At 48.5% G+C, this 25,259-nt stretch overlaps 8 protein-coding genes across 9 annotated transcripts; 4 read left to right on the forward strand and 4 right to left on the reverse strand.

Moving 5' to 3' along the window:
* Positions 1–5,105: 5,105 nt before the first annotated feature.
* CNBA0290 (hypothetical protein) lies at positions 5,106–7,665 on the forward strand (the record flags this gene model as incomplete). The annotated part of the gene is made up of 3 exons (XM_772932.1): positions 5,106–5,499; positions 5,554–7,038; positions 7,097–7,665. 3 exons carry the CDS (start codon positions 5,106–5,108, stop codon positions 7,663–7,665), a joined length of 2,448 nt encoding a protein of 815 aa, XP_778025.1.
* An 803-nt stretch (positions 7,666–8,468) lies between these two features.
* CNBA0300 (hypothetical protein) lies at positions 8,469–10,579 on the forward strand (the record flags this gene model as incomplete). Its single annotated transcript, XM_772933.1, has 9 exons — positions 8,469–8,624; positions 8,721–8,960; positions 9,015–9,092; positions 9,142–9,513; positions 9,561–9,733; positions 9,788–9,914; positions 9,969–9,982; positions 10,029–10,446; positions 10,505–10,579. The coding sequence occupies 9 exons, from the start codon at positions 8,469–8,471 to the stop codon at positions 10,577–10,579; spliced, it is 1,653 nt and encodes a 550-aa protein (XP_778026.1).
* A 647-nt stretch (positions 10,580–11,226) lies between these two features.
* Positions 11,227–13,029, reverse strand: CNBA0310 (hypothetical protein; the record flags this gene model as incomplete). Its single annotated transcript, XM_772934.1, has 5 exons — positions 11,227–11,619; positions 11,737–12,127; positions 12,203–12,439; positions 12,504–12,708; positions 12,783–13,029. The coding sequence occupies 5 exons, from the start codon at positions 13,027–13,029 to the stop codon at positions 11,227–11,229; spliced, it is 1,473 nt and encodes a 490-aa protein (XP_778027.1).
* Positions 13,030–13,745: 716 nt separating this feature from the next.
* Positions 13,746–15,761, reverse strand: CNBA0320 (hypothetical protein; the record flags this gene model as incomplete). The annotated part of the gene is made up of 2 exons (XM_772935.1): positions 13,746–14,512; positions 14,585–15,761. 2 exons carry the CDS (start codon positions 15,759–15,761, stop codon positions 13,746–13,748), a joined length of 1,944 nt encoding a protein of 647 aa, XP_778028.1.
* Positions 15,762–16,020: 259 nt separating this feature from the next.
* CNBA0330 (hypothetical protein) lies at positions 16,021–19,705 on the forward strand (the record flags this gene model as incomplete). Its single annotated transcript, XM_772936.1, has 7 exons — positions 16,021–16,059; positions 16,116–17,029; positions 17,084–18,033; positions 18,092–18,213; positions 18,267–19,209; positions 19,268–19,405; positions 19,464–19,705. The coding sequence occupies 7 exons, from the start codon at positions 16,021–16,023 to the stop codon at positions 19,703–19,705; spliced, it is 3,348 nt and encodes a 1,115-aa protein (XP_778029.1).
* A 140-nt stretch (positions 19,706–19,845) lies between these two features.
* On the reverse strand, positions 19,846–21,236 carry CNBA0340 (hypothetical protein; the record flags this gene model as incomplete). Its single annotated transcript, XM_772937.1, has 3 exons — positions 19,846–20,536; positions 20,596–20,747; positions 20,826–21,236. 3 exons carry the CDS (start codon positions 21,234–21,236, stop codon positions 19,846–19,848), a joined length of 1,254 nt encoding a protein of 417 aa, XP_778030.1.
* A 267-nt stretch (positions 21,237–21,503) lies between these two features.
* CNBA0350 (hypothetical protein) lies at positions 21,504–22,873 on the forward strand (the record flags this gene model as incomplete). Its single annotated transcript, XM_772938.1, has 6 exons — positions 21,504–21,527; positions 21,588–21,613; positions 21,675–21,803; positions 21,886–21,986; positions 22,041–22,649; positions 22,710–22,873. 6 exons carry the CDS (start codon positions 21,504–21,506, stop codon positions 22,871–22,873), a joined length of 1,053 nt encoding a protein of 350 aa, XP_778031.1.
* A 229-nt stretch (positions 22,874–23,102) lies between these two features.
* Positions 23,103–25,193, reverse strand: CNBA0360 (hypothetical protein; the record flags this gene model as incomplete). 2 transcript variants are annotated; one of them, XM_772940.1, is made up of 10 exons in its annotated part: positions 23,103–23,121; positions 23,178–23,269; positions 23,324–23,348; positions 23,411–23,494; positions 23,559–23,850; positions 23,907–23,999; positions 24,080–24,525; positions 24,583–24,653; positions 24,869–25,062; positions 25,121–25,193. In XM_772940.1, the coding sequence occupies 10 exons, from the start codon at positions 25,191–25,193 to the stop codon at positions 23,103–23,105; spliced, it is 1,389 nt and encodes a 462-aa protein (XP_778033.1). The 2 variants fall into 2 exon arrangements, with proteins under 2 accessions (XP_778033.1, XP_778032.1); XM_772939.1 differs by lacking the exons at positions 24,869–25,062; positions 25,121–25,193 and adding an exon at positions 24,710–24,754.
* Between the last annotated feature and the right edge of the window lie 66 nt (positions 25,194–25,259).

Raw genomic sequence — 25,259 nt, forward strand, 5'->3', positions numbered from 1 at the left:
ATCAGTGTGTATGTACTGTACATAAGTCAGAAGTACATGCACCTCGCTCACGCACTGCTTTGTAAGCAAGTGCGGCCCGGTTCGTAAAAAGTGGAGGCAAGTCATTTCTTCCATGTCATCAGATACGTCACTTCCAACTAAGGACAAGCAGCAGAGAGATAACTTGAGTTAACAAGGAAAAGGGTGAACATACCGAAAAGCGACCTCAAATATCGTTAGAGATTTGCAGCAGTCACCATCCTTCCAAAACTCGCCAAATACAGTAGCGGAAACCCACAATTTACTATGAGATAATGTGTTACGTATGCAGATAGTACAATCATACAGCAGTAACCAGCAATGATGATATATGGTACATACTCGTTCTTCGGTAAGTAGTAAGAGAATCGTCCTCCGACGACATTCGACGTCCGAAGGTCGTCGACGGGCGTTAGACGGCAAGTGATAAAAAACGATAATAAGCGAGTCACGAACTACAATGACAAGGCGATATGGATCGAGACTGAACACTGGTGGAAGTAGTGGAATCACGGAATCAGGAGTTAGCATCCTACTAGGGGCTGGAGGCTAAAGACTACTGATAGATAGCAGTGCTTTCTGTCCGTCGTAGACCTACCAAGCACCAAAACAAGGGATCAAAGGAAGGATGAGAATATATTACAGGTTAACAACTGGGTTACAGGTTACAGAAGAATGCCTCGTCAGCGGGACGGGTATGATGGTATTATTATTACTATGGATGGTGAACTGTGATATAAATATAGATATTGTGTTGTGGTGGTGGATGGGAGGAGGGTTAGCTACATGATGACACGGGAATGATGGTGGTATGTAGGAGCCAAATATAGCAAGGTCGTTCCCAGCATTTGAAGCTTATTACACTCCATCTACAAGGGCGAGATCAGTAGTCAGTAGAGATTAAAGAGACAAGACAAAAGGACAATGCGGATTAGCGGGGAGAAGTTTAAACGTCGCGTGGGAGGCTTCTTCTTGCTTGCGAGACGTTAAATTTGGCTCGTTCGGTTAAAAGCCGATACCTTGGATGTAAATATGACATGTACCTTTTCTAAGTTCCTTAATGCGTCGCGCGTCTTTTTTGGGTCCCAGAATAATCTCCTGCACCCTTTCGTCCTTTGCAATTTGTAACTTCAGTTGCCCTGCAGACTGCAATGAAAAGCGCTCAGCGTTGTGGACTCGTCTGCGGTGCAAGGAACGACTATGGAAGTAGTGGGTATGGAATATGGAGTATGAGATACAAGCATAGCTTCTAGACAACAGGTAGAGCTGGTAACAGGTTGCAGGCAGCCAGCAGGTAACAGCTAGACTAATAATAAAGGGACGGCCCTATTTAATTTGTTTGTCGGATATGGGATATTCAGCATCAGTGATCTGCTTTGGAAGCTTTCGAACATCCTGTGTAATCACTGGAACTTTGAGAACCCTGGATTTCGGAGTAGAATGGATGATGATGATGTCAAAACGCAATACGCAAGCAAGGGCCGAAGAGCATAAAGCCATGAACCGTAGCTCGTAGCGGCAATAGCAGAAAGATTTGAGACTAGAGAAAAGAAAGAACAATTATTTTTGATTAGAGGCTGAGGTTATTCATCTTTTTGATCGACTATAGTTCATGGTTCATGGACTAAATAAAGGACGGAAGGTTTTTGGCGCGCGAACATATATCCCTTTATTTTTCATTACTCCTGCCGGCCGTCTTGAGGATCTGAGCTTTAAATTACATGTTATTTGGAAGTACGTGTGGCGCGTGGTTGCTTCCGTCCAGATAATGAAAGAAGTGGAGCTAAAATGGCAAGATGGGCTCGAGAAGAGGAAGTAAATGATGGCGATGCAGTGTACATGTCATAGCTATTGGACGGAAACGTTTAGACCGAAAAATAAGCATGCTGGTATCATCAGTCGTCAGCAAGCAAGTCAACGAGTTTAAGACCCCAGATCTACAACCCCATATGTCAGTGGGGAAGGTCCGGCAGAGTCGGCAAAGATGTTGGAGATTTACTCGAGATAGAAAAGACACATTCCAAATTGTCTTCATCCAGAAACCAAAAGAGATGAGAGGATGATGACACTTTATAAAGAAGCATAGATGACGATATGGTGTGTGCCGCGGGTGTGCCGCCGTGATACCTACAGAACTATTAAATAATATTTGTCACTGCCCGGTGAAATCATCATTATTAATCTTCTACTCTCTGTTTTGCCACCTTCGGTGGCATGGGACGTTGTTAACATCTGACGTCTGACTTGTTTGACGTTGGTTTGTGTTGTAGGAGCATTGGAAATGCGATCCGCAAGCTGTAAAAAAAATTGTCGCTACTACGTACACAGCAGACTGCAACTGAAAAGGCGAAGAAAACTGTTGACTGGCAATGGTGGTCAAGTAAGTCGCACGCAGAGAATTTTTTTCTGATCTCTGCATACGAATGCTATACTTGATTTTCGCGTTTCTTCGTACATCAACTGCCACTGTTACTCGCCACTTGTTTGGTCTTTGAGTTGGTCCTTCGTTCTGCTTCCGCATCACTTCCCTACTTCTGCTGATTGTCGCGTTTGTCGGAGGGTCGGACGTCAGGCGTTCGGATGAAAAACATGAATAAAGTCAACTGATAAATGACTTGAAAGGGCGTAACGTAACGCCTCTAAACTGGAACCTGGAACTTACCAGGAATCCGGCCAGGAAAGGAATTAGGAATCAGGAAAAATAGAACTTACTATGAAACTCGCGGCCAGAGGTGACCGCACCATTTTTTCAATTTTGCCTTTTGCCTCTGGTGTCCTTCGCTGCATGTAATCTCCCCCGCCACCCCTCATGCTAGGCACCATAAGGGCCGCTCATCCGCTCGCATGCTATATGCATCGTCGCTGCCCTGTTACATCTACTATTGAGCATGAAACCTACATGTTGAATCTTTCTTTTCCTTTTCGACTTTCAATAGAAGAAGGGTCCCATCATACGGCTGTACTTAATTGACGACTCTCCCTTTTTATTAACCTCTTTTGACACATTGTCGCCCGCGGCCGCGCACAGTCCCATCGGTCTTCTTTCACGTCAAACCATTATTCGCTATCAATCAACACTCTTATCTCAGGCGTTGTCTACCTGCAGGCTCAAAACCTTTCGAACCAGCGCAACAAGCAATAAAGCAAGCTTGATTGCAGATTGCAGCCCACTCCGATCATCAACGAAAAAAGAAGTGGAAAAGTCCACCTGCTTACGACATATTACCCTTTCCAAAAACGCGATCGACCGCAAATTAACGAGCGACACCAACGCTTTGACCTTTCCATCTCTCTTTCCCGTGTCGATCCCAGCCCCCATGATTGTAACAGTGTGCGTCCACTAAAAATTTCTAGTTGGCTCAACAGCCATACAACAGACTATTTGCTAACTCAACATCACCGCAGTTTGTGATCGATTTTTCATATCGACGGTGATTTGACTCCTTTCAATCGCGTTGCCACCACCTCTCGTTATCCTCCCATCATTTTTATCTGCGGACGATCCATTTGATCGTACCTATCATCCATCTTTTATCTCTTAATTCGGCCTTTTTTCCGGATTTTACACCACCGCCGCCATATCAAGTCTCACATCAACGGGCCGACTCTGGAGGCAGCAGAGCAGAGACAGAGGGTCAAAAGGCAGAAAATCCAAGTAGTTCGCCACCATAAGAAGGGAGAATCAGATCTTATTGATATTTGCTATTGGTGCTCGGGACTCTGTTCAGAGCGATCAAGGTGAGTCTCCCTTCTGTCGTCTGTCGTTTATCGGTTGTTCGGCTCTGGTTGGATGGTGGGTGCGCGTGTTGTGTTTGTTTATGTGTGTATGTGCTGGAAGCATGCTCAATTTTATTGATCATCACTCTGGGTGCATCAGTGATACTTGCTGTCCTTTTACACTCCGAAAGGCGAGCACCCATGGCTTGAAGAAGTCATCGGGTGTTAGAAAGTTGGGACAGCCTTTGTGCTTGTCCGAAGGGCGATAGGAAGCCGACTTCAGTATCTGATATCGAAAACGGAAGTCGACTCCACCCCAATGGAAGGCCCGTGTATTTAACGATCAATGACTTTCATCATCCTGCGACGTCCTAGTCCTGTCTTAGTCTGACTAAAAGCGGGGGGACCATATGAGCGACACTAAACCGTGACACGGTCATGGGTCCTTGACAGCCTGGAGCAGGTACCACCGATTGACTAGCTGGGTATTTCCGGCCGTATCATCGGCTGTGCTTGTCTCTCACGACTCGTATCCGCCTGCGATTTCGATGTGCCATCGTCGCGCAGAACACCCAAAGCGGAGCGCAAGGATCGGCAGCATTAGTGGCTGTGTGGAGTGATGTGAGGAAGACAAATGGCGATTGTTCTCCACAGCCTATGACGACCGCAGCACATCTCAACATCAGTTCGTTTGGGCTCTGTCGTTTGTCTTGGTCTACTGTTCTGTATTGCTGGGTGTGACGAAAATTAAAGCACGGTCGCTGACTTAGAGTATCCATATTTACTCGAACCCTCTAATATTTTATCTGCCTCGCTACTACGCCTTTCATTTTCACTACTGTCCACTGCAATTTTTTTGCTACGATTTTTTGATAATCGCCAACATCGCCCATTGCAATCACCACTGCCTGTCTCAACAAAACTTCCTCGTGCCCTTGCCTGGTTATTGGCCAATCCCATCATCTGGTCTTATGTACGCGCCGTCGATCCTCTGGGCTGTCGTACGGATCTTGACCATCTTCGCTATCGGTACAAACTCGCGGTTGCCAATCCCTCCTTCAACGATCTTTCTCCGGTGGAAACCCACTTCCCGCGTACCTCAACGGCTGCTTCTGTTTCACCCACTCCAATCATCCTCGATCCCCTTACCGCATTGAACCTCCTTTGCGTCTTTCATTCCCCCCGGCGCGCCTCGCCCATTAACGACTCCTTTTGCATTGTAAATCGTACACCTTCGAAATATCATGTCTCCTTCGCCGCACCTCCATAATCTCTCCCCTCGGTTTTGTCCACTGCCGACTCTATTTTCTGACTATTCAGTAAGCCCAGCGTTGAAGTTCGAGCACAGAGTGCCTAGCAGCTCCCTCGGTATGGTCTCTGTGGAACAGTACAGATCTCAACGAACATCATATTACCCTCCGCCTCATTCGCCCACATACGTATCACCCACCAGTACGGCATCGCCTGTCTCAGGTGCTCCCATTTTTACTTTCCCATTCCAACAACCAGACATCTCGTCCCCAGTAGGCAAGATGGCTCGACGTCCATCCCGCGCTGATCCTATGGTAAGAACGGAGGATGACATGTATGAAGAGGATGATGGCTACGGGGAGCTTGGACAGAGACATCCTTTGAGACGAGGGAAGGAAGATATGAGGGAGGAAATAGAGGCGAGACCTGGACACGAAGTGAATCTGACTCGGATTCGAGAACGCGGAGAAGGTATGAGCCTGCCTGGAATCAAGACCTTGCTTGGCGTAAAGGGTAAGCGATGGCGATTGAGATAAGATTGGGTTCCTGCGCTAAGGTCTTGTATAGAACATCCGTCCGGATCATCGTCTCTCTATCATTCACCATCGCTCCCGTCATTGGAAACAAATTCTCCTACAACTTCTCCTTCTTCCGCACGCACTTCTAGGTTTTCTTCTTTTACATCGTCCACTGTACCCGAGCTGTCAGCTCCCGGGTGGTGGGCACCTGAATTCGAGAGAAGCCCCTTCCACGCCGTCCCCTCCCGCTCCGACTCCTTTTCCAGCGCACAACTTCACATCGTTGACGAACACGATCAAAAACGTCGTCGTTCGGACGTTCCTCCTCTTCGTGATGTTGAGGAGTCTGCCAGATTAAGATGGCAGGCTCAAAGCAGAAACGCATCCTTCCCTTCCTCATCACCACATTCCTCTGGTCGTACTACACCCACCAGCTGGTCATCAATGAGAAACCGCCTGCATCCTCCAATTTCTTCGTCCCCTAGTGTGGCGACCGTCATGGGTCGGGGATCAATATCAAGTACATCTGGCGCAATGTCACCGCCCATCACTCGTCGAGCTAGTCCAAGTTCGAGAAATCCAAGTTTGGTGGGTGGACAACTATCAAGACATTTTGCAGACCTTTCAGCTACAGACAGCCAGCGGGGTTCAATATCTGGTGCAGCTGGCCCGCCAGAAAGACGAATATCTGTCCAAGCACCTTCAAGTACCACCCCCATCGACCTAGATCGTGCACCTATCTTGCCCCCATTAATATCTCCTGAAAATGAAAGGCCCTCTATGCCATCTGCGTCTTTTTCTCTCCCATCTATACGGCGGTCTTCGTCTACATCTTCGGACTGCCTACGGCGGCATTCCAACACTCAACCTACAACGCCTGATACGACAGGGCAGCCTGAAGTTCGTCGCTCATCACTGACGGAGATCATCATGGCGAGGAGTGGGGATCATATTGCGATGAAAGAAGGGCGGTATGCTTTCTCAACTGAAGAGCGGCATGGGAGCTTGGGAATGGAGAAACGTGCGGAAACTGCACTTGGTCTTGCGCCTATCCCGCTTCAATCCAAAACTTCAGTTCAGTCACTTGCTGGAACGAGCAGCGATACGCCCGCCTGGAACCCTCAAGGAAGACGAGAGTCTACCGAATCAATATCGTCCGCCACAGCTCATCTCGCTATCAACTCTGAAGCTGAACGCGAGCGTACTGCATCTCTTCGGGGTCGAAAGCGATCGGCAGACATGCGCGATGATAGTGAGCCCAGGGCAGATCCGTCTCTTGTTGGAGTCGGTGTCAGTGTCAATGTTGGTGCTGGGGATCCAGGTTTACGAGGGATGGAAGTATTGGCAGAATCTGCAAGGAGAATTGCTGCTGCAGAAGAGGAACAAAAGGCGAAGAATGTGGAGGAAGAAGAGGTTGAAGAGGCTCAGGAGAAGGATGAGGTGCCAGAGAAGACTGGAGGGCCCAAGTATACTTGTACTTATTGTGTCAAGACGTTCTCAAGGCCTAGCTCCCTGAAGATACATACCTACAGCCGTGAGTTCCTTTCGTTTGGTAGGCCAGAATTAGTGACATTGGCGCTGACGACTTGTAGACACTGGTGAAAGGCCGTATATCTGTAACGAAGCTGGGTGCGGGCGCCGTTTCTCTGTGCAATCCAACCTCAAGCGTCACGCCAAGGTGCATCAAGTTGGACCATTAGGTGTTAGCGCTCCTGAACCCTCAGTCCCTCCTACAAAAGCTTCCAAACAACCTACACATCCTTCCAAACCTAATGAACATTCATCTCCACACCCGCCCCCATTACACCATCATCAATCGCATCATCGAATGGCTCAGCCTCTCCCGCCCCCTGTGATGTCCGGCCCTATGCCTCCTCCAGGGGGCTATCCTTTCTTCCCTCCGAGTTATCCGCCCTTATCAATGAATGCCATGCCCGGCCCGCCTCCACCGGGGAGCACTCCCGGAATGGCGCCACCGCCGGGGTATTATATAGATGGAAGGTATGCGGTCGCTCCACCTCCGCCAACTAATGGGATGCCTCATGGAGGATATGTGCAGTATGATATGCCAGTGCCAACGCACGATGGGAAGGATGAAAGTGGAAGAGATAATGGGAAGGGAAAGGAGAAGAGCAGAAAGAGTAATTCGAAGGAAGAGTAGAAAAATTTCATCAAATAGAGGAAATCCGTGTTTTAGATCCTCTGGAGCTCCAAGGTGTAGACGATCATTGTATAACATTTAGTGGTTTCGTTATTCATTTGTCTGTTTGGGCCATAGTATATATCCCCCCGTATAGAATGACAAGTTTACGCCAAGCCTTCTGTATCCTTTTTTTGTGTTGATCATCGAATGCATCTCGGTACAGCAAATGACAGCCATCACCTCATCATATGCAGCAACAACGAGCTGGTTTTTCAAACTGAATCTTGAGTGGGCGTTTCATTAGTAGCTGCTCACCACAACTGTGGACGATCTTCTCGAAACCTCCCCACTGCGTTTCCAACGTCGTCGTATTGGCTCTGATCTGTGGGTACCGAACTCTGTGGATTACTGTGCTGTGCTGTCCCTCCCGACAAGAAAAAAATTCACCAAGCTCGGATGGCACCGCTCCCATCCCTTTTTGACTGATGAATTAGATTACAACGAACAGTAAGGATGATTGCACGACGGTACATGATCAAACGACAGCCCCGCTTTGTATGCACGCCCCTTCCGTACATACCCGCGTGGGCTCGCTTCGCCCATGGATGCAGACAGTTTCATAGACAAAATGAAATAAATGATGGAGGAAATCGGACGCAGGGGACTTAGTGTTTTCAGGAACCCAAAACAAAATGTCGTTCCACCTTGTGCCCGCACCACCAAAGTAGTGGTATTTTCATCGTCGAACCATCTTTCGTGTCTTTCACATTTATTTGTTTCGTCTTTCCACTCCCGTTTTACCCCCTTCAACTCACCCAGCCATGTCGGCAATCATCCCCCAGGTCCAGCAACTGCTGGGACAAGTGGCCCAATTTTTCCCACCGTGGTTCGCTGCCCTCCCCACCTCCTTGAAAGTCGCGATCGCCGTCGTCGGTATCCCCGCTCTCATCATTGGCTTGAACGTTTTTCAGCAACTTGTACGTATTGCATTGATGGGATTCAGCTCTTTCCCCATGCTCATTGGATTCCCAAGCTGATCACAAGCTCCCTGACGCGTTATTCATCCGTCGCAGTGTCTTCCCCGTAGAAAAGATCTTCCTCCTGTTGTCTTTCACTACATTCCCTGGTTTGGCTCAGCCGCTTACTATGGTGAAGATCCCTACAAGTTCTTGTTCGAATGCCGTGACAAATATGGAGACTTATTCACTTTCATCCTTATGGGTCGAAGGATTACCGTCGCGCTTGGTCCTAAGGGTAACAACCTTTCTTTGGGTGGAAAGATTTCTCAAGTCTCTGCCGAGGAAGCCTACACTGTAAGCTTATATGCTTTACTGGCTCAATATGGCTTACTTATTATCGCTTGGTAGCACTTGACTACTCCCGTCTTTGGCAAAGGTGTTGTTTACGACTGCCCTAACGAGATGCTCATGCAGCAGAAGAAGTTTGTGAGTGGATACCATTCGCAGCTTGATTCGCAAGCTCACTATTCTACAGATCAAGTCCGGTCTTACTACCGAGTCCCTTCAATCGTATCCTCCTATGATCACCAGCGAATGCGAAGATTTCTTCACCAAAGAAGTCGGGATTTCTCCCCAGAAGCCTTCTGCTACCCTCGACCTCCTCAAAGCCATGTCCGAGCTCATCATTCTTACTGCGTCTCGTACTCTCCAGGGAAAGGAAGTTCGTGAATCTCTTAATGGTCAGTTCGCCAAGTACTACGAGGATCTCGACGGCGGTTTCACTCCTCTCAACTTTATGTTCCCCAACTTGCCCCTTCCCAGTTACAAAAGGCGAGATGAGGCTCAGAAGGCTATGAGCGACTTTTACTTGAAGATCATGGAGAACAGGAGGAAGGGTGAAAGTGACGTGAGTTGATTTCAAGTTGTTGAAGGAGAAAAGTCTGATTTGAGTAGCATGAGCACGACATGATTGAAAACCTCCAGAGCTGCAAGTACCGAAACGGTGTCCCTCTCTCTGACCGTGACATTGCCCACATCATGATTGCTCTTCTTATGGCTGGCCAGCACACTTCCTCCGCTACTTCTTCTTGGACTCTTCTCCATCTTGCTGACCGACCCGACGTTGTGTACGTTTTTTTGGAGAAATTTTGAATGGCGAAGCATAACTGACGAGGATGTAGAGAGGCTCTTTATCAGGAGCAGAAACAAAAGCTCGGTAACCCTGACGGTACTTTCCGAGACTACAGATACGAGGACCTCAAGGAGTTGCCCATCATGGACTCTATCATCCGAGAAACTCTCCGAATGGTAAGTCATCCCGACTTGTATTTCCGATACCTTACTAACCAAATCCACTTCTAGCACGCTCCCATCCAGTAAGCCACGGACGCCTCCTTTATAAACTGTACTAATATATAATAGCTCCATCTATCGAAAAGTCCTTTCCGACATCCCCGTCCCTCCCAGTCTTTCCGCCCCTTCTGAGAACGGCCAGTACATCATCCCCAAGGGCCACTACATTATGGCCGCCCCTGGCGTCTCCCAAATGGACCCTCGTATCTGGCAAGACGCCAAGGTCTGGAACCCTGCCCGATGGCACGATGAAAAGGGATTTGCCGCCGCCGCCATGGTCCAATACACTAAGGCGGAACAAGTCGACTATGGTTTCGGTTCTGTCAGCAAGGGTACCGAATCTCCTTACCAGCCTTTTGGCGCCGGTAGGCACAGATGTGTCGGTGAACAATTTGCGTACACTCAGCTTTCAACCATCTTCACCTATGTTGTGAGGAATTTCACTTTGAAGCTTGCTGTTCCCAAGTTCCCCGAAACCAATTACCGTGTAAGTCTTTGTGTTCCAATCTATCATTGGGATGATTTGCTGATTCTTCATTGTGTAGACCATGATTGTCCAACCCAACAACCCCTTGGTTACTTTCACCCTTCGAAACGCCGAGGTCAAGCAGGAGGTATGAAGTGCACGCATACATAAGAACTAGATGGTGCGAGTTTTAGTACGAATTGAAAGAAAGGTCATGAAGTCATAGACGATATCAATGGACCATTTTCTTCTTTTTTTCTGATGATTTACCCAGGGCGAACATTTCCTCATCGTTTTGTTTGGTGATTTTTACGATGTCCTTGTCCGATGCATAATTATATTCATGACCACCACTTCATATGTGTCTTTCTTAGCAGATGATATGGCTACAAAATTGAAGTGCTACACTGGTTAGATCCCTTGACCCTTTCCTTTTTGTTCTTCGTTGCTACCGCGTCCTCTCATTCCCACGCCTCATCATACCCCAACTGACTTCTATCCCATGCGCCCTCCCCGCCAGGCGCCATCGTCGTCATTATGGCACCCGCAGCTCTCAAGAACACACTGCCATCAAGCTTACTCATACCCTTAACCGCCTCCTCTTTATCAACCCCCCTTCCTTCTTCTTTGTAGGTACCCGGCAAGCCACCTGGAGGAGAGTTACCGAGGAGGGAGGCGTAATGTGCGAGTGAGCGGATCGACTTTATCACGTGAGAATCTGGCGGATTGTAATGTTAGTGTCAAAAAGTTGCGAATCAGACAATGATAAGGTGGTCTCGAGGGGTTGGGATTGATCTTGCCCTATCGGACGGATGGGTGGCAAATATGAATCATTCGAGAGGGAGGAAGAGAGGGAAGAAAAAAAGTGATAAAGGCAAACAGAAGGGACATACCAGGGTAAACCATCGCACTCTCCACCAAACTCAACCACGCATTCCTCTCTTCCTTCTCCCCCTTCCCCAACGCCTTATCCTCTTTTACCAATTTCTTTAGGGCATCTTCACTTCCTTCGGTATTGATGGTAGGGTAAAGGTCATACGACATGATTAGCTCCGGATCAATTGAGGGTCGTCCACGGGCAAGAGCGGTGTGGAAGGCTTCGAGGATGTACCGCCTTAAAAGAGCTCGACGGAAGGACGGAGGTAGGCGGGAGAGATAGGCGGGGAGGAAGATGGAAGAAGTTAGAGCGTGCATCTAAAACAGACGAATTTGACGTTCCGAAAAATTAAAATGAAAAGAAATTGCGGAATTAGTAACGGTACCCAGGGCAGAGTATAGGACGTTGATGTAAAGGGGTAAGGAGTGACTTACAAGGAAGAAATCAACTCGGATCTCCTTGCCTTTCCTCCCAGTCGCACACGCCAAAAGGGTAGCGAAAACTGCAATCTCTTCAAACTTCTTTTGCCATCCGTTTGGTCCATCTGCGACCTCTTCGTCAGACAAACTCCATCGGTCTACGATCGCTCGCAGCTCTTGGGCTTTGGGACCGTTGACAGATGATTTCAGTTGGTCGTTGACCATGGATTTGGGGTCGTAAGGCTGGGGTGTGAGAATGGGAGAGGATATGAGGGAGGTGTAGATCGAGAGGAGGGAAGGGGAGGAAGAGGGACGAGGAGAGGAGGTGGTGAATAGAGGTTGGATATGGGAAGGGGGGATGACGAGGTTGACGATCACATCTGGGTGGACGGCGGCCTCTGCCAGTCTAGCAGCCGAAAGATCTCAGCAGCTCTTCTCATGGTAGATGGAGCCTAAAAGGCTAGGGGTATCGGAAACTCACCCTTCGGCCAAAACTACTCGATCGTTGAACTCTAATCCAAACCCAATATGGATAAAAGGATGTATTGCCCCTGCCAAAAGCCGGTTGAACATGTTGGGAGGACCTTGATCTTTACTAGAGGGGTCGGTAAAGATCTCCCAATTAGCTTGAGGGGAAAAGATGTATTCTTCGAGAACACCTTGAGGACCGAGACGTGCGATTTCATCGTGGAAGAACACCAGATAAGGGGCATAGCATCTGTGTCCGTACCGTCAGTTGCTTACCAGAGAAAACAAGAGCCGATATCATATATTTTGCTCACCCTTTATTCCCGAGATGATTGCCCCAATCTTCCCTGGTTATTCTCTTGGGCACCTTGGTTTCATCGACATCCTTCCTATCAGGACCTGCGGGATCTAGCGAAACGAGATGTGTCTTGTCATGATTCCAACAGTCGTGGATCAATTTGGGTGGCGCTCCAAAAGCATAACGAGAGAAGACAGAGTGAGGGAAGTGATTGTGAGCGACTAGGGCGGCGATGCATCCCGTTAGTTCTGTTCTCGAGAGATTTTGGAGACAAATCATTAGCGGAAATGCTTACAACGCCTCGATTCATAGATGTCATACCCCCTGTTATTCTCTTCCAGAACTTCTCTCACCGCCTTGGTGCTGTCCCAGGTAATCCCTGGCCACTTGAAGTATGCCGAAGGTTCAGCAGTTGAGGTCGGAAAGTTGCTGGCAAACGAAGGAGGTCGGGCGGACATGGCGGTCACTGTTCTTCTTTGGAAGGATTGGTGGATAGTTTGAGATATGCAGATATTTCTTACCTTAGGTGGGAAGGGGCCCATGTGTTGAGTCTGAGGTGGAGCGTGGTTTGTTGTGAATGCGGCCGTTATTATACATCATGTCAGAATAATGGAAAAGCACATGAAGAAATATGACCGAGGGTGCCACACCGATGGGATGAGGTCATTCAATTGTCCGGTAAAAATCATGCGTCGCCCCGTCGCCGACGGGCTGGTAGTCGACCAATCATTCGCATTCCTTTGCAACTATAACAGAGCATGTTCCGTCCGTCCTATAATACGGCATATGTCATCTGACACACTCAAGGTCGTATTTGCTTGGCCCTCAGGAGGTAGATTTTGAAACGGGCTTTGCGAAAAGATGACAAAGATGGTAACGTAACAAAGAGAACTGCGTACATACACTTGTTGACAGCTGACGTGACGCACATTCACTTGTAAAACCCAGACTTGTACCAAAGATGTGTTATTACTACTCGTACTACCAAAGCTACTACTAGAGTACATTCCAAGAAATACACTCGTTGTTTAGTCTCCTCCTCGACCGTTTCATCATGCTTCTTGCGCTTCTCGGCCGTTGTAAACAACAGAAAATGCAGCACCATACCCCAACTTCAATCTTCTACCCATTTCTAAAAAAAAAATTGATCGTGCCCCCTATCCGCGACAACCTGGACCTAATATACCCTTCGCCTATCGATTAACACCTTCCATTTCTGCCCTCCTAACATTTAGCCGCTCACTTTTCTCCAAATTTATCAAACGTGGCGCGAAAAAGAAGGAAGAAGCACACCATCAAATTGGAACTTGTATTTGTGCTTCGAGGAAGCTGAAGCCGAAGCTGACGCCCGGAATTTTGACTGAGACTGGGAGTGGGGCCAAGAACCAGAACCAGAACGAGAGTGAGACTGAAACTGCGATTGAGGCCGAGGTTCAAGTTCAGACATCTCTGATAACTCTGTCAACTCTGAATCTGACTCAAATTCCGCTGCCTGCAAAACACCAGACGCATTCTTGCGCTTTGGACGTTGTGGTCTAGGTGAAGATGAAGAAGATGTGGAAGAAGTCGAACCGAAAGGAAGGGTGGGGTTCCCGCTTATCCTTGGTAATGTAGCAGCGTATAGATACGGGATAGGCGAGGCGTTTCTCGAGTCAAACGTAGATTTTGGTTTCAAGGAAGCAAAGGTAGCAGCGGTAGGACCATTGTTGATGGGTAGCGCAGGTGTAGATATTTTGATAGGATTGGCGAATGTGCCTTTGGCAGGTCTATTAACCGGCAGAAACATATTTGCAGGAGGAGGCGAAGCGAGAACAAAAGGTCTTTTTCGTGGTCGACCACGCTTCTTTGGCCGTTCCTCGCCATTCACACCTTTTTCTTTACGTCTATATATCCGCCTTTGTTTCTTCATCTCCGGCTCATCTTCGCTGGGAAAGCTTTCAAGCTCTTCTTCACCTTCAAAGATATCGGGTGTTTTTGAAGTGGAGGCTATAAGCATTCGGGACCTCAAAGACCTAGAAGATGGACCTGTGAGGTGAAAAAGATGGATCAGTCACTGTTCGGGAACTCAGAAATAAAGAACAAGTCGGACTGGCGTACCTCTACTTGTCCCTTCTTTCTCTTCCCCTGCATCATGCTCAATAAAACTCTTATCCTCCTCTTCTTCCTCAACCCCATCGCTCTTCGTGGCAGATATTTCCTCCCCTAACTGCGCGGACGTTTGTACCGGCCGACCAGGTCGCTCAGCCTTCTTTCGCGGTCTTCCCCTCTTCCTCTTCTTCGACAAGCTTCTCTGCTCTGAAACAGCTTTAGAGGCACTAACAGCCTCTAATCTCTCACCACTGACACTTTCTCTGTCCTCGGTTTTTCCTTTCTCCGCCTCGGATGGAGTTGGAGACAATAAGGGACTGGAAGAAGTAGCAAGGATGGGCGATAATGAGGCGAAGCGAGTTGCGAAATCGGGATGAGATAAAGACGATGAGGAAAGCCGCTTGGAAGACCCATAAGTCTTGAGAACCCTTGCCCGTTTTGCAGATCCTGATATAGATAGCCCGTCCATGAAAGGTTCTGCTTTTGCTCGAATTGGGATGGACTCAACTTCAATTGACGACCTTTCGTCTGTGGACGTAGATTCCGATCCCTCTCTATCCCCTCTAAACCAAATATCTAGACTCCTCAGCTGGACTGGCTTTGGCGAGGAGGATACTCCTAGAGAAAAATAACCTCCTTCATTTTTCTCACCAGCACCAGCATCGAGGCCAGCTGCGAACGCTTTTGATTCCATCGATTCCATCACAAGCTGTTCCATACCCAATGTTTCACGTCGCCAGGACTCTAGTGCAAATATTGCCCTTGGATGAAGTGTCCGGAGGTCTATGCGAATTTCTTGGATATATCTCTTTGGCGGTGAGGGGTATAATATATCATGATCATGGTCCCATTCCATTCCTTCTTCCAACACTTCATTTTCATCTTCATCTTCACCTCGATCTGGTTTTCTATCTTGACTTTGGTTTCGAGCTTTGATATCATCGATATATTCATCTGATAGATCGTCCTTCGGCTTTGATGTATATCCTGGTGGAGGAAGATCGCCGCTCGAGATCATTCGCTCATCAACTCTCTCCCAGCTTTCTGGAGAGCGGTATTTGACGAGAACATCTTGCAGCCGGGCTATGTTCTCTGCGGAAGTGAGACTCTTAAGAAAAGTCGCGAGTGGCAGGAGAGAGATGGTATGCAGGGTATCGGAAGAGGAGAATGTTGAAGTTACTGCCATATTGGGCGAGTTGCATAATGAAATTGGGAATGAAACCTGGGCGGATTGAGTTGATATTTAATCGACGCGCCAAGTCGACAGCGCGCCTTAGACATTGGAAATTGACGTCATCATTTCCTGTCCAAGACTATTATCGGCTCCGAGCAAAGACTTTTGTTCTGCGTCCGCCGAGTCTGTATTCGAGACGGAAGACATTTCGAGTCTGTAAATATAATAGACGTCTTGAAGCAACTTTCTAGCCAGTAAAAATCAATTCGATATGTCCAATATATTCGCAGTACCACTTCAGAACACTCGCGTAAGCTCGTATATTCAATGTTTCCTGCCGTTTTCTCCTGCTCATCAACTGTCCAGAACGTCACAATCGTTGCCCATGTCGACCATGGCAAGACCTCTTTTGCCGATTCGCTCCTATCCTCCAACAACATCATCTCCTCTCGAATGGCTGGTAAACTTCGGTTCCTAGACTCTAGAGAAGACGAGCAAGAACGAGGAATTACCATGGAATCCAGCGCCGTCTCGCTTCGATTTGACATGACTCGTCTTTCGCCCGATGGTACATCTAGTATCCAACAGTGCATTTGCAACGTCATTGATACTCCTGGTCATGTGGACTTTGCCAGTGAGGTTTCAACAGCGAGCAGACTGTGTGACGGTGCACTCGTTCTGGTCGATGTGTGGGAAGGTGTGGCAACTCAGACGATCGCCGTTCTTCGTCAAGCTTGGATGGACAAGCTCAAGCCATTACTCGTAATCAACAAGATGGATCGTCTTATCACAGAACTCAAGCTGTCACCTTCAGAAGCTTATCATCACATTTCACAATTGATTGAGCAGGTCAATGCCGTCATGGGTTCATTCTACGCGTCTGAGCGAATGGAGGACGATTTGAGGTGGAGAGAAGAAAGAGAAAAGCGACTTGCGGCAAGGAAAGAGCAGCAAGGCGAAGATCTTGATGATGATGAAGAGTACGAGGAGAAGGAGGATGAGGATATCTATTTTGCTCCGGACAGGGGAAATGTTCTGTTCGCTTCTGCTATCGATGGTTGGGCGTTCCGTCTGGGTAAATTTGCCCGTCTTTACGCTGAAAAGCTCAAAATCAAAGAAGGAAACCTCCGTCGAGTTTTATGGGGTGATTGGTATCTCGACCCGAAGACCAAGAGAGTCGTGGGGCGCAAGAAGCTTGCTGGACGAAACCTCAAGCCTATGTTTGTCCAATTTGTACTAGAGAATATCTGGCGAGTCTACGATACAGTCCTCAACGAGTAGTAAGTTCGAGCTGTTTTATGACCCAAACCGACATATCCTAATACAGATGCTAGCAACCCGGATGCAGTCCAGAAGATCGTAACAGCTCTCAACATTCGCATTACCCCTCGCGATCTCCGATCCAAAGACACCCGCAACCTCCTCAACCTAATCATGCAACAATGGCTTCCCCTCTCTACCGCCACTTTCCAATCCATCATTGAAGTCATCCCTCCACCTCCCTCTGCCCAAGCCATCCGCCTTCCGTACATGCTCCACCCAGAAAAGGCAAAAGCAGCTGCCGCTAGCGGTGGTTTGAAGGCTGAAAACGAGCTGGAGAGGGGGTTGTACGAGTGCGACCAGGGAGAAGGAGCTGAAGTGGTTGCGTATGTGAGTAAGATGTTTGCTGTCCGCAAGGGGGATTTGCCAGAGTACAAACCGAAAGAAATGACGGCTGAGGAAATGCGAGCGAGAGGAAGAGAGGAGCGAGAACGACGTGCGGCTTTAGTGGCGGAGCGACAGGCTAAAGGTGAAGGGCTTGATGGGCAACCGTTGCCTGAGGACCTTGCTAAGCCACTAGAGTCACTTTCACTCGAGAACATCCAACCCGCTACTTCGGAGAAACCAGCCGTCGACGATAGCGACTCTGAAGTTCTCCTCGGATTCTCCCGAATATTCTCCTCTACCCTTCACCGCGGTACTTCCCTCCTCGCCATTCTCCCAAAATTCGACTCTTCCTTGCCCCCTTCTCACCCACACAACATTAAACACACTGTCCCCATCATCGCTTCTGATCTTTATATGATGATGGGCCGAGAACTTGTGTCTGTCGACAGTGTTCCAGCGGGTCATGTGTGTGCTATTGGTGGCTTGAACAGGGCTGTACCTCGAAGCGCGACATTATGGGCGCCTGATGCAAAGGGCGTTGAGGAAGGATTTGGAAAGGAGGCTTTGGTCAATTTGGCAGGTGTAGGTGTTGGAGCGAACGCCATTGTACGAGTTGCACTTGAACCAGAGAACCCTAGTAAGTCTATTTCGTTCGATACTTTTCAATCCATGTGATTTTGACGATCCCTGGGTAGGCGATATGCCAAAGTTAATCAGAGGTTTACGAATTTTGAACCAAGCCGATCCTTGTGCAGAGTACTTTGTACAGGAAAGCGGAGAACATGTCATCATCACTGCTGGAGAATTGCATCTCGAAGTACGTCCTCTTTTTCCCCCTTGATATCTCTAGTGATACGATTACTCTATTAGCGTTGTCTCAAAGACCTTCGTGAACGTTTTGCCAAGTGTCCTATTCAACAGTCCGCCCCTATTGTTCCCTTCCGAGAAACCGCCGTCAAGGCACCGGACATGGCACCTCCCAAGACTACCGGGGCACCCCGAGGTACTATTAATGGTACAGTGATCAACGGTCTTGTCAAGTTCAGGTTGAGAGCTATGCCCTTGCCAGAGGGTGTCGAAACCTTTTTGCTTAGCCAACAAGGTGCTATCTCTAAGATGCTTGTCCGTGAGCGCGATGGCAAGGAAGGTGAAGAAGAAACCGATGTGCAGGAGGGCGCTGAAGGACAAAGTGGTGAGGGTGAAGTCCCAGAAGGTCAGCAGGAAGCCCGTCAACTCTCTCCCGAAGAGTTCTGGACTGAGCTCGAGAGGTTGCTCAACAAGGCCGGCGGTGATTGGGCTGGAGCCGCGGACAGAGTATGGAGCTTTGGACCCAAGAGAGTGGGTGCCAACTTATTGTTGGACCCTGTTGGCACCAAACATCTCAGGTTAAGGCGACGTGAACAGCTCTTCACCCAAGCGCGGGCACAAGGTCAATCAGCCGATGATGCCCTTCTCTCCACCGATCATGCTGTTGCTGCGGATCAACTAGCTTCTCTCAGCTCCATCACCTCCTCTGATAATGAAGCTGCGCGAGCTGAACTTCGTTTGCTGAGAGATTACGAGTCATCTATCGAAACTGGTTTCCAGCTTTCCACTTTCCAGGGCCCGCTCTGTGCTGAACCTGTGGTCGGAATGGCTTGGGTTGTGGAGAGTGTGGAGCTTGATAGGCAAGGAATGGAGTCGGAGCAAGGAAAGGGGCAGGTGGTGGGTGGAGCGCTCATCTCGGCTGTGAGAGATGCGTGTAGGCAAGGCTTGTTGGATTGGAGTCCAAGGATAAAGCTCGCAATGTACACCTGTGATATTCAGGCATCTAGTGGGTCTATTCGCCCTCTTTACTCTGTGATGAAAAGTTTCGCTAATCTTGATTGTAGCTGATGTACTGGGCAAGGTCTATGGTGTCATTGCCAGGCGTCGAGGAAGAATTGTCTCGGAGGAGATGAAGGAGGGAACTTCATTCTTCACTATTCGAGCCATGTTGCCAGTGGTGGAGAGTTTCGGTTTCGCCGATGGTGAGTCCAGCTCTTACTGTTTCATTTACAATCCCCTAATCAAATACGATCCTGATAGAAATCCGAACGCGAACTTCCGGTGCTGCCTCTCCTCAACTCATTTTTTCCGGCTACGAAACCCTTGACCTCGATCCCTTCTGGGTTCCCACCACCCAGGAGGAGCTGGAAGATCTTGGAGAGAAGGCTGATAAGGCGAATGTAGCTAAGGCCTACGTCGATGGTGTGAGGAAGAGGAAGGGTATGTTTGTGGAGAGGAAGATTGTAGAGTTTGCGGAGAAGCAGAGGACGCTAAAGAAATAAATGTACCAAGTCGTGAAGACAAGTGCAGAAGGAAGCAGAGCCAGGTCGAAGACATAGTACAATAGTATGTTGCATACAAGTTTTTGATATGTGATGTCTTTTTTACAGCACTCGATGCTCTCTACCCTCTGATTACAGGTTTACATGTACATATTGCCTCCAAAACCACCTCCGCCCCCGAATCCACCACCACCACCGAACCTTCCCCCCCCACGACCCCCACCCAACGGCCCACCAATTCCATTACCGCCTCCAAATCTTCCCAGATCAGGCCCAAACTCCCCAGGAGGAGGCATCTCATCTCCCCACCTATCCCTATCACCTCTCCCCACACCCCCAAGGGGATTGCCGCCTACTCCAGGGAAGATCCCTCCACCGCCCACTCCATCAGGAGAGGGGCCTACAGGATCCCACCTCGATCCTGGAGGCTGGACTGAACCACCCGGCCCATCAAGATCCGGGTCGCCCAAACCTCGACCACGGCGAGAATCAAACATGGGATGGTTAAAATCCATCAGCATCCCACCGCCATCTCTGTTAGGATTGAACGATCCAGGTGGACGGAGGGACGCAAGAGGATCGAGGTCGCGGTGTCCGAGAGAAGCTGGGTTCCGGCCGGATGGGTTGATGTTGTTTATATTGTCCAGAAGTGGGTCACCAGTCCTTGGGACCGAAGGACGCGCAGGAGATGGTTCGCTCCCTTGTGGCGCTCCAGCCGGAGGAGGACCACGAGGATCAGAGCCGGATACCTGGCTGTACCCTGGAATTGAGAGCCCGGGCAACAGTCTTGAGATGACGTCGCGACTATACTTTTCAACGAATGTCTTGACGCTGAAAAGGCCCTCGGTCAGCTTTTGGTCAGAGATCAACTGCAAGAAAAATTCGCTTACTCGTTCATTGATTTAAACCCGACTGCAGTAGCAGAAGCATCTGGTGATTCTTGGTTAGAAGCTGATGAAGCAGTGGCCGAGCTCGGGATTGGGAACAGCCCGGAATCTACTAATTCAGATCTGACAACAGACAGATTATGTGGTTCACCATCCTTTCAAACGACACAGGCATAAGCATCCGGACCTTGATGCCACTGCTTTCTTGACACGTTCAGTGCGCTAACACTCACCTCAGCCATAGCGTCGATCTGAACTCTGTTGCCCATTTTCCCTACTCTGACCCTAAAATTCATAGCACTTTGATCATGCCGGTACTGGAATGAGTAGGAATCTTCACCTCGACTGTTCCACCCTTCGGCAAGTCGTCCAATGGGCGGTTGTGAATTGTCCTCCTGCTCGACCGCTGTAACTTCAGACATGGCATCATCGTTATCGCCACCAGACCTTGGTTGTTCTAACTTGGAGTTATCATCTACTGGCTGAGGCGCAGGCGAGATTAGGCGGAATTGAAGGGCGGTATGGATTGCGTGTACCAAGGCCGCAATGGCGTCGGTGGAGAGCGGCAAGGGCGATGTTGTTCCCTGAGGTAGTAACGTTGGAAGAAGGCCCAAAAGGCTAGCAGCATTTAGAGGATCTGACATGTTTGAGACTTTAAGTGAAGATGGAAAACGGAAATATAGTTGCGAAAGACAATAGAGGTAGCCGGCGGCGTGCAGTATCATATGTCATGACCATAGGTAGTAGTGAGGGGGGTTTAGAGGGTGGAGGTTACGTAAATGGGGTGCACATTTAATTTCGTGTGTCACTCGCGTCAGCGTTCTGGACGGAGCTCTTACTGAACTCGACAAGGTGTATCCAAAAGTACCATCTCGAATTCATCTTCAATCTTCAATTCAATTCCTATCAACATGCCCGGCTTAACAACGGCACAGGTGAGCTTATAATTGCCGAATGCGAATTGAATGAGCAATATTGATGCGGAAATATCATAGGTCACAGAACTTAGCGGCGTCAATGTGTACGTCAACCACATCGTTCACTAGATAATTTGAACACCAGACTAACTTATGATGTTCTAGCGTTATACACCCTTTAGTTCTTCTGTCTGTGGTTGATCACGCTGCCCGAGTGCCCTTGTCGAAGAACAAGCGAGTGCTGGGTGTGCTGTTAGGACAAGATAATGGGACTTCCATCAACGTTGCGAACAGGTCAGTCATGAGCTGAATCAGGTTCTAATGGGTCGGAGAGACATTAAACAGGAGCTGACAAAACGATGACCTTTACTAACAGTTTTGCGATTCCATTTGAAGAAGATGAGCGTGATCCCAAGACATTCTTCTTAGATTTGGATTATGTTGAGGAAATGTGGAGAATGTTCAGAAAAGTCAACGGTAGGTCTATCCTCATTATCCTCGTGCGGATCGGATGGCTCATATCACCGAAAGCCAAGGAGCGCCCTATAGGATTCTACCACACTGGTCCCCGTCTTCGCTCATCCGACCTCGAGATCACTGAACTCTTCAAACGTTTCTGCCCTCGACCTGTTATGGTCATTGTTGATGTTCGAACTTCTGGTGGCCGAGGTGACACTGGTATCCCCACTGACGCCTACTTTGCAGTTGAAGAGATCAAGGATGACGGGACTGCCACTCAACGAACATTTACCCATGTCTCAACCTCTATAGAAGCCGAAGAAGCCGAAGAGATTGGTGTGGAACATCTTTTGAGAGACATCTCCTCTTCGTCATCCGCCCCGTCATCTTCTTTACTCACCACGCAATCCCTTTCTACCCGTGTCGCGTCCCAACTCCAATCACTTCGTGGTCTGCACGCTCGTCTGCATGAAATTGGAGAGTACCTCGAAGCGGTACGTAGCGGGAAGATGCCAATTAACCACCAGGTGGTGTATCAGTTGCAGGAGATAATTGGTCTCTTGCCTCAACTTGGAGGAGATGTGGAGCTGGGTAAGGCATTCAGGATGGGCGTGAATGATCAGAGTTTAGTAGTGTTCTTGAGCTCGATGATCAGGACGGTGTTGGCTTTGCATGATCTTAGTACGTTCCCTGCCGTTCGCTCTGATTTTAATTCTCCTTATTAATGATCCCGTTACTCAGTTGAAAACCGCATCCAAAACGCTCAACAAGATATCGAAGACGCCAAGTCTCCTGCTGAAAAGGCCAACGAAGCTCGAGCTGAAGCAGCCGGTATCAAGGCAGAGGATGTGGCCAAGGCGAAGAAGGACGCGGAAGAAGAGGAGAAAGAGAAGAAGAAGAAGTAGAGTGAATAGACCACGTTTTATCTGGCGCTCAAGGGTGTATGGCCGGAGGTGATGCGGACTGTAATGTTTTCAAGACGTTTTTCCAATGCATTGTACCGTACAAAGTGCAATTTGCGAGGCCCTACGACTACAGATCGTGATTATGTTACATTTTGTACCTTCTTCATACACGGACTGCCATCTGCTGCTGATGTGAGTGGATGTCATATGCTATGTTTCAATTTCCATGCTATTGCAAAGGTTCACAACTGAATAACCATTAGACATCATTCTTCAGCTACAGCTGATGCTGGAATATGCTTACCTAGAGGACAACTTGTTGAGAGAAATATACACGTCCGTCCCGTACCCGTCCATAGAGATCAATCTGAGATCGCCACCAAAGAATCTAGCGTACTGTGCGGTAGTTAGCATATCAGCCTTGAGAGTAATCTTGGAAAAAGTATGTACCAGCCTTGCGAGGGGAAGCCCGTAGCTACCGAGGAGTCATTGTCAGTTATTGTGTTGATGGGCAAGAGCACAAAAAGGGCAACGTACCCGAAACCAGCCATGGGGGCTTTGAAATCTGACTGTTCAATGGTCGCTTCTAAACCTTCGTCACTCATTGTAGTATAGAGGTACCTGCTCCAGATCAGTCGACCTGACTCTTTGCCTCCACATGGACAGTAAATAGATTCCGACTCACGTCCAGATCATGGGAATCGCACTCCTGGGAATCCCCCCACCTTCATCCGAAATCTTGATGGTGATATCCTCCCTACCCTCAACTACAACTACCTTGATCGGGGGGAAAGCTTCCTCGTTCTCCACTCCAAAACGCTCTACAACCGCACGAAGGGAGTTTTTCAAGAGTTCAAAGCAGATGTGGGAGAGGTGCCCGGGCACATATGGAAATGTGAGGTCTTTAGGGCAAAGAAGCTGGATAGGCGGGCCTTTGAAGAGGCCGTAATGCTCTTCACAGACATATCGGGCGTTTTCTGAGTGGATGTCAAGATGAGTTAAATGAATAACGAATGTACTGGGTTAGACTTACCAATTGCTTCATGACATATATCATGCACGTTGGCTCGAGTGCAAATTATCCCTACATAATCAGGATGAGGTTGTAAAGTGTTGAGCGCAACGTCTATAGGTTCCAAGATCAGCTTCATCCTTTAATGTTTTCAACTCGATCACGTTTTTCTCGAGGCATTGTCATAGACTCACGCTGCCCTATCAAAAATCGAATACCAATTCGGCTCATGTAGAACCTATCCAACCACTCCTGAATCGGTACTCCTATCCTCCCGGTCTTTCGCTTCCTCTTCCACTCCAATACACCTTGAGCAACGGTAGTGACAGTTGGGTCGTGTCTTTTCTTGATATTCTCAAGTAAATGAGTAAACCTTTCGTTGTACTCATGTACTTCCGGTGGGTAGACGAGAGTTGCAGGTGGCGGTGAATAGTACCGACGTTCCATGGGTATCCGTAACCTCTGCCCGTTGCCGTTTCCGTTGCCATTTCCATTCCCGCTTATATTCCCATTCCCATTCCCGTTCCCGTTTCCCTGGTTATGTCTCTCGACCAGAAGACCGGAACCGACTGGGCCTTCGTCCATAAGTGGGTCCAGAGAAGGGTTAGGAGTGGAGCTGGGGAAAGCTAGTTTTGTTCGGCTGTTTCAGGTAGAACTGTCAGGGAGATAAGTGGGAAGCGGAAATTGCTGGGCTCACTCTGAATTTGGGACATTAAGTATACCTTCAAGTTCTGGTTTGAATCTAGGTTTTGGAAATGTCACAAGCTCCTACTCCACATGAGAATCATCAGCCACCGATCTGCACATCATTCGCTGACGCCGACAACTGTCCCCGTGTCCTCATGTCTCCCAGATTTCGTCAAGACCATCTACGAGTCACTTCATCTACCGCCCGACAATTTCGGGGATCTTGATTTAGAAGCATACCGTTTTCCACGCTAAACAGTTCCTTCCGCCATGCCTTCGGATTAACTCGGACATACCTCAAAGCTCTGAGCATACCACTCCTTCACCTTGTTGATACTAGGCATCTTGGCGAGTCCATCTGGTAAAGCGTTGAGTTCTACCACCCTATGTGATAATCTGATAGGCAGTTCTTCAGAAAGAAACTGAGAAGCTTTGAGGAGTGTACCAGGTGTGGGGTTATGGCCGAAATGAATCATTTGTTGGAGGGAAACTGTGGAGATTTGTCAATATGATACCGCTTCAAACGGCCAAATGGGATGAGGACGCACCTCCAGTCTGTGGGAAAGACGAGTAGTGGTGGATACTGTCCCACAGTGCACCTGAAATCTTGAACCGAGACATGCTGACAGACGTTACAGACGAGAATACGAGGTGATTTGTGCCTGAGATTATTTGCTCTTCCCCTTC

This window comes from Cryptococcus neoformans, chromosome 1, assembly GCF_000149385.1.
Source record: "Cryptococcus neoformans var. neoformans B-3501A chromosome 1, whole genome shotgun sequence".
Taxonomy (NCBI): Eukaryota; Fungi; Basidiomycota; class Tremellomycetes; order Tremellales; family Cryptococcaceae; genus Cryptococcus; species Cryptococcus deneoformans.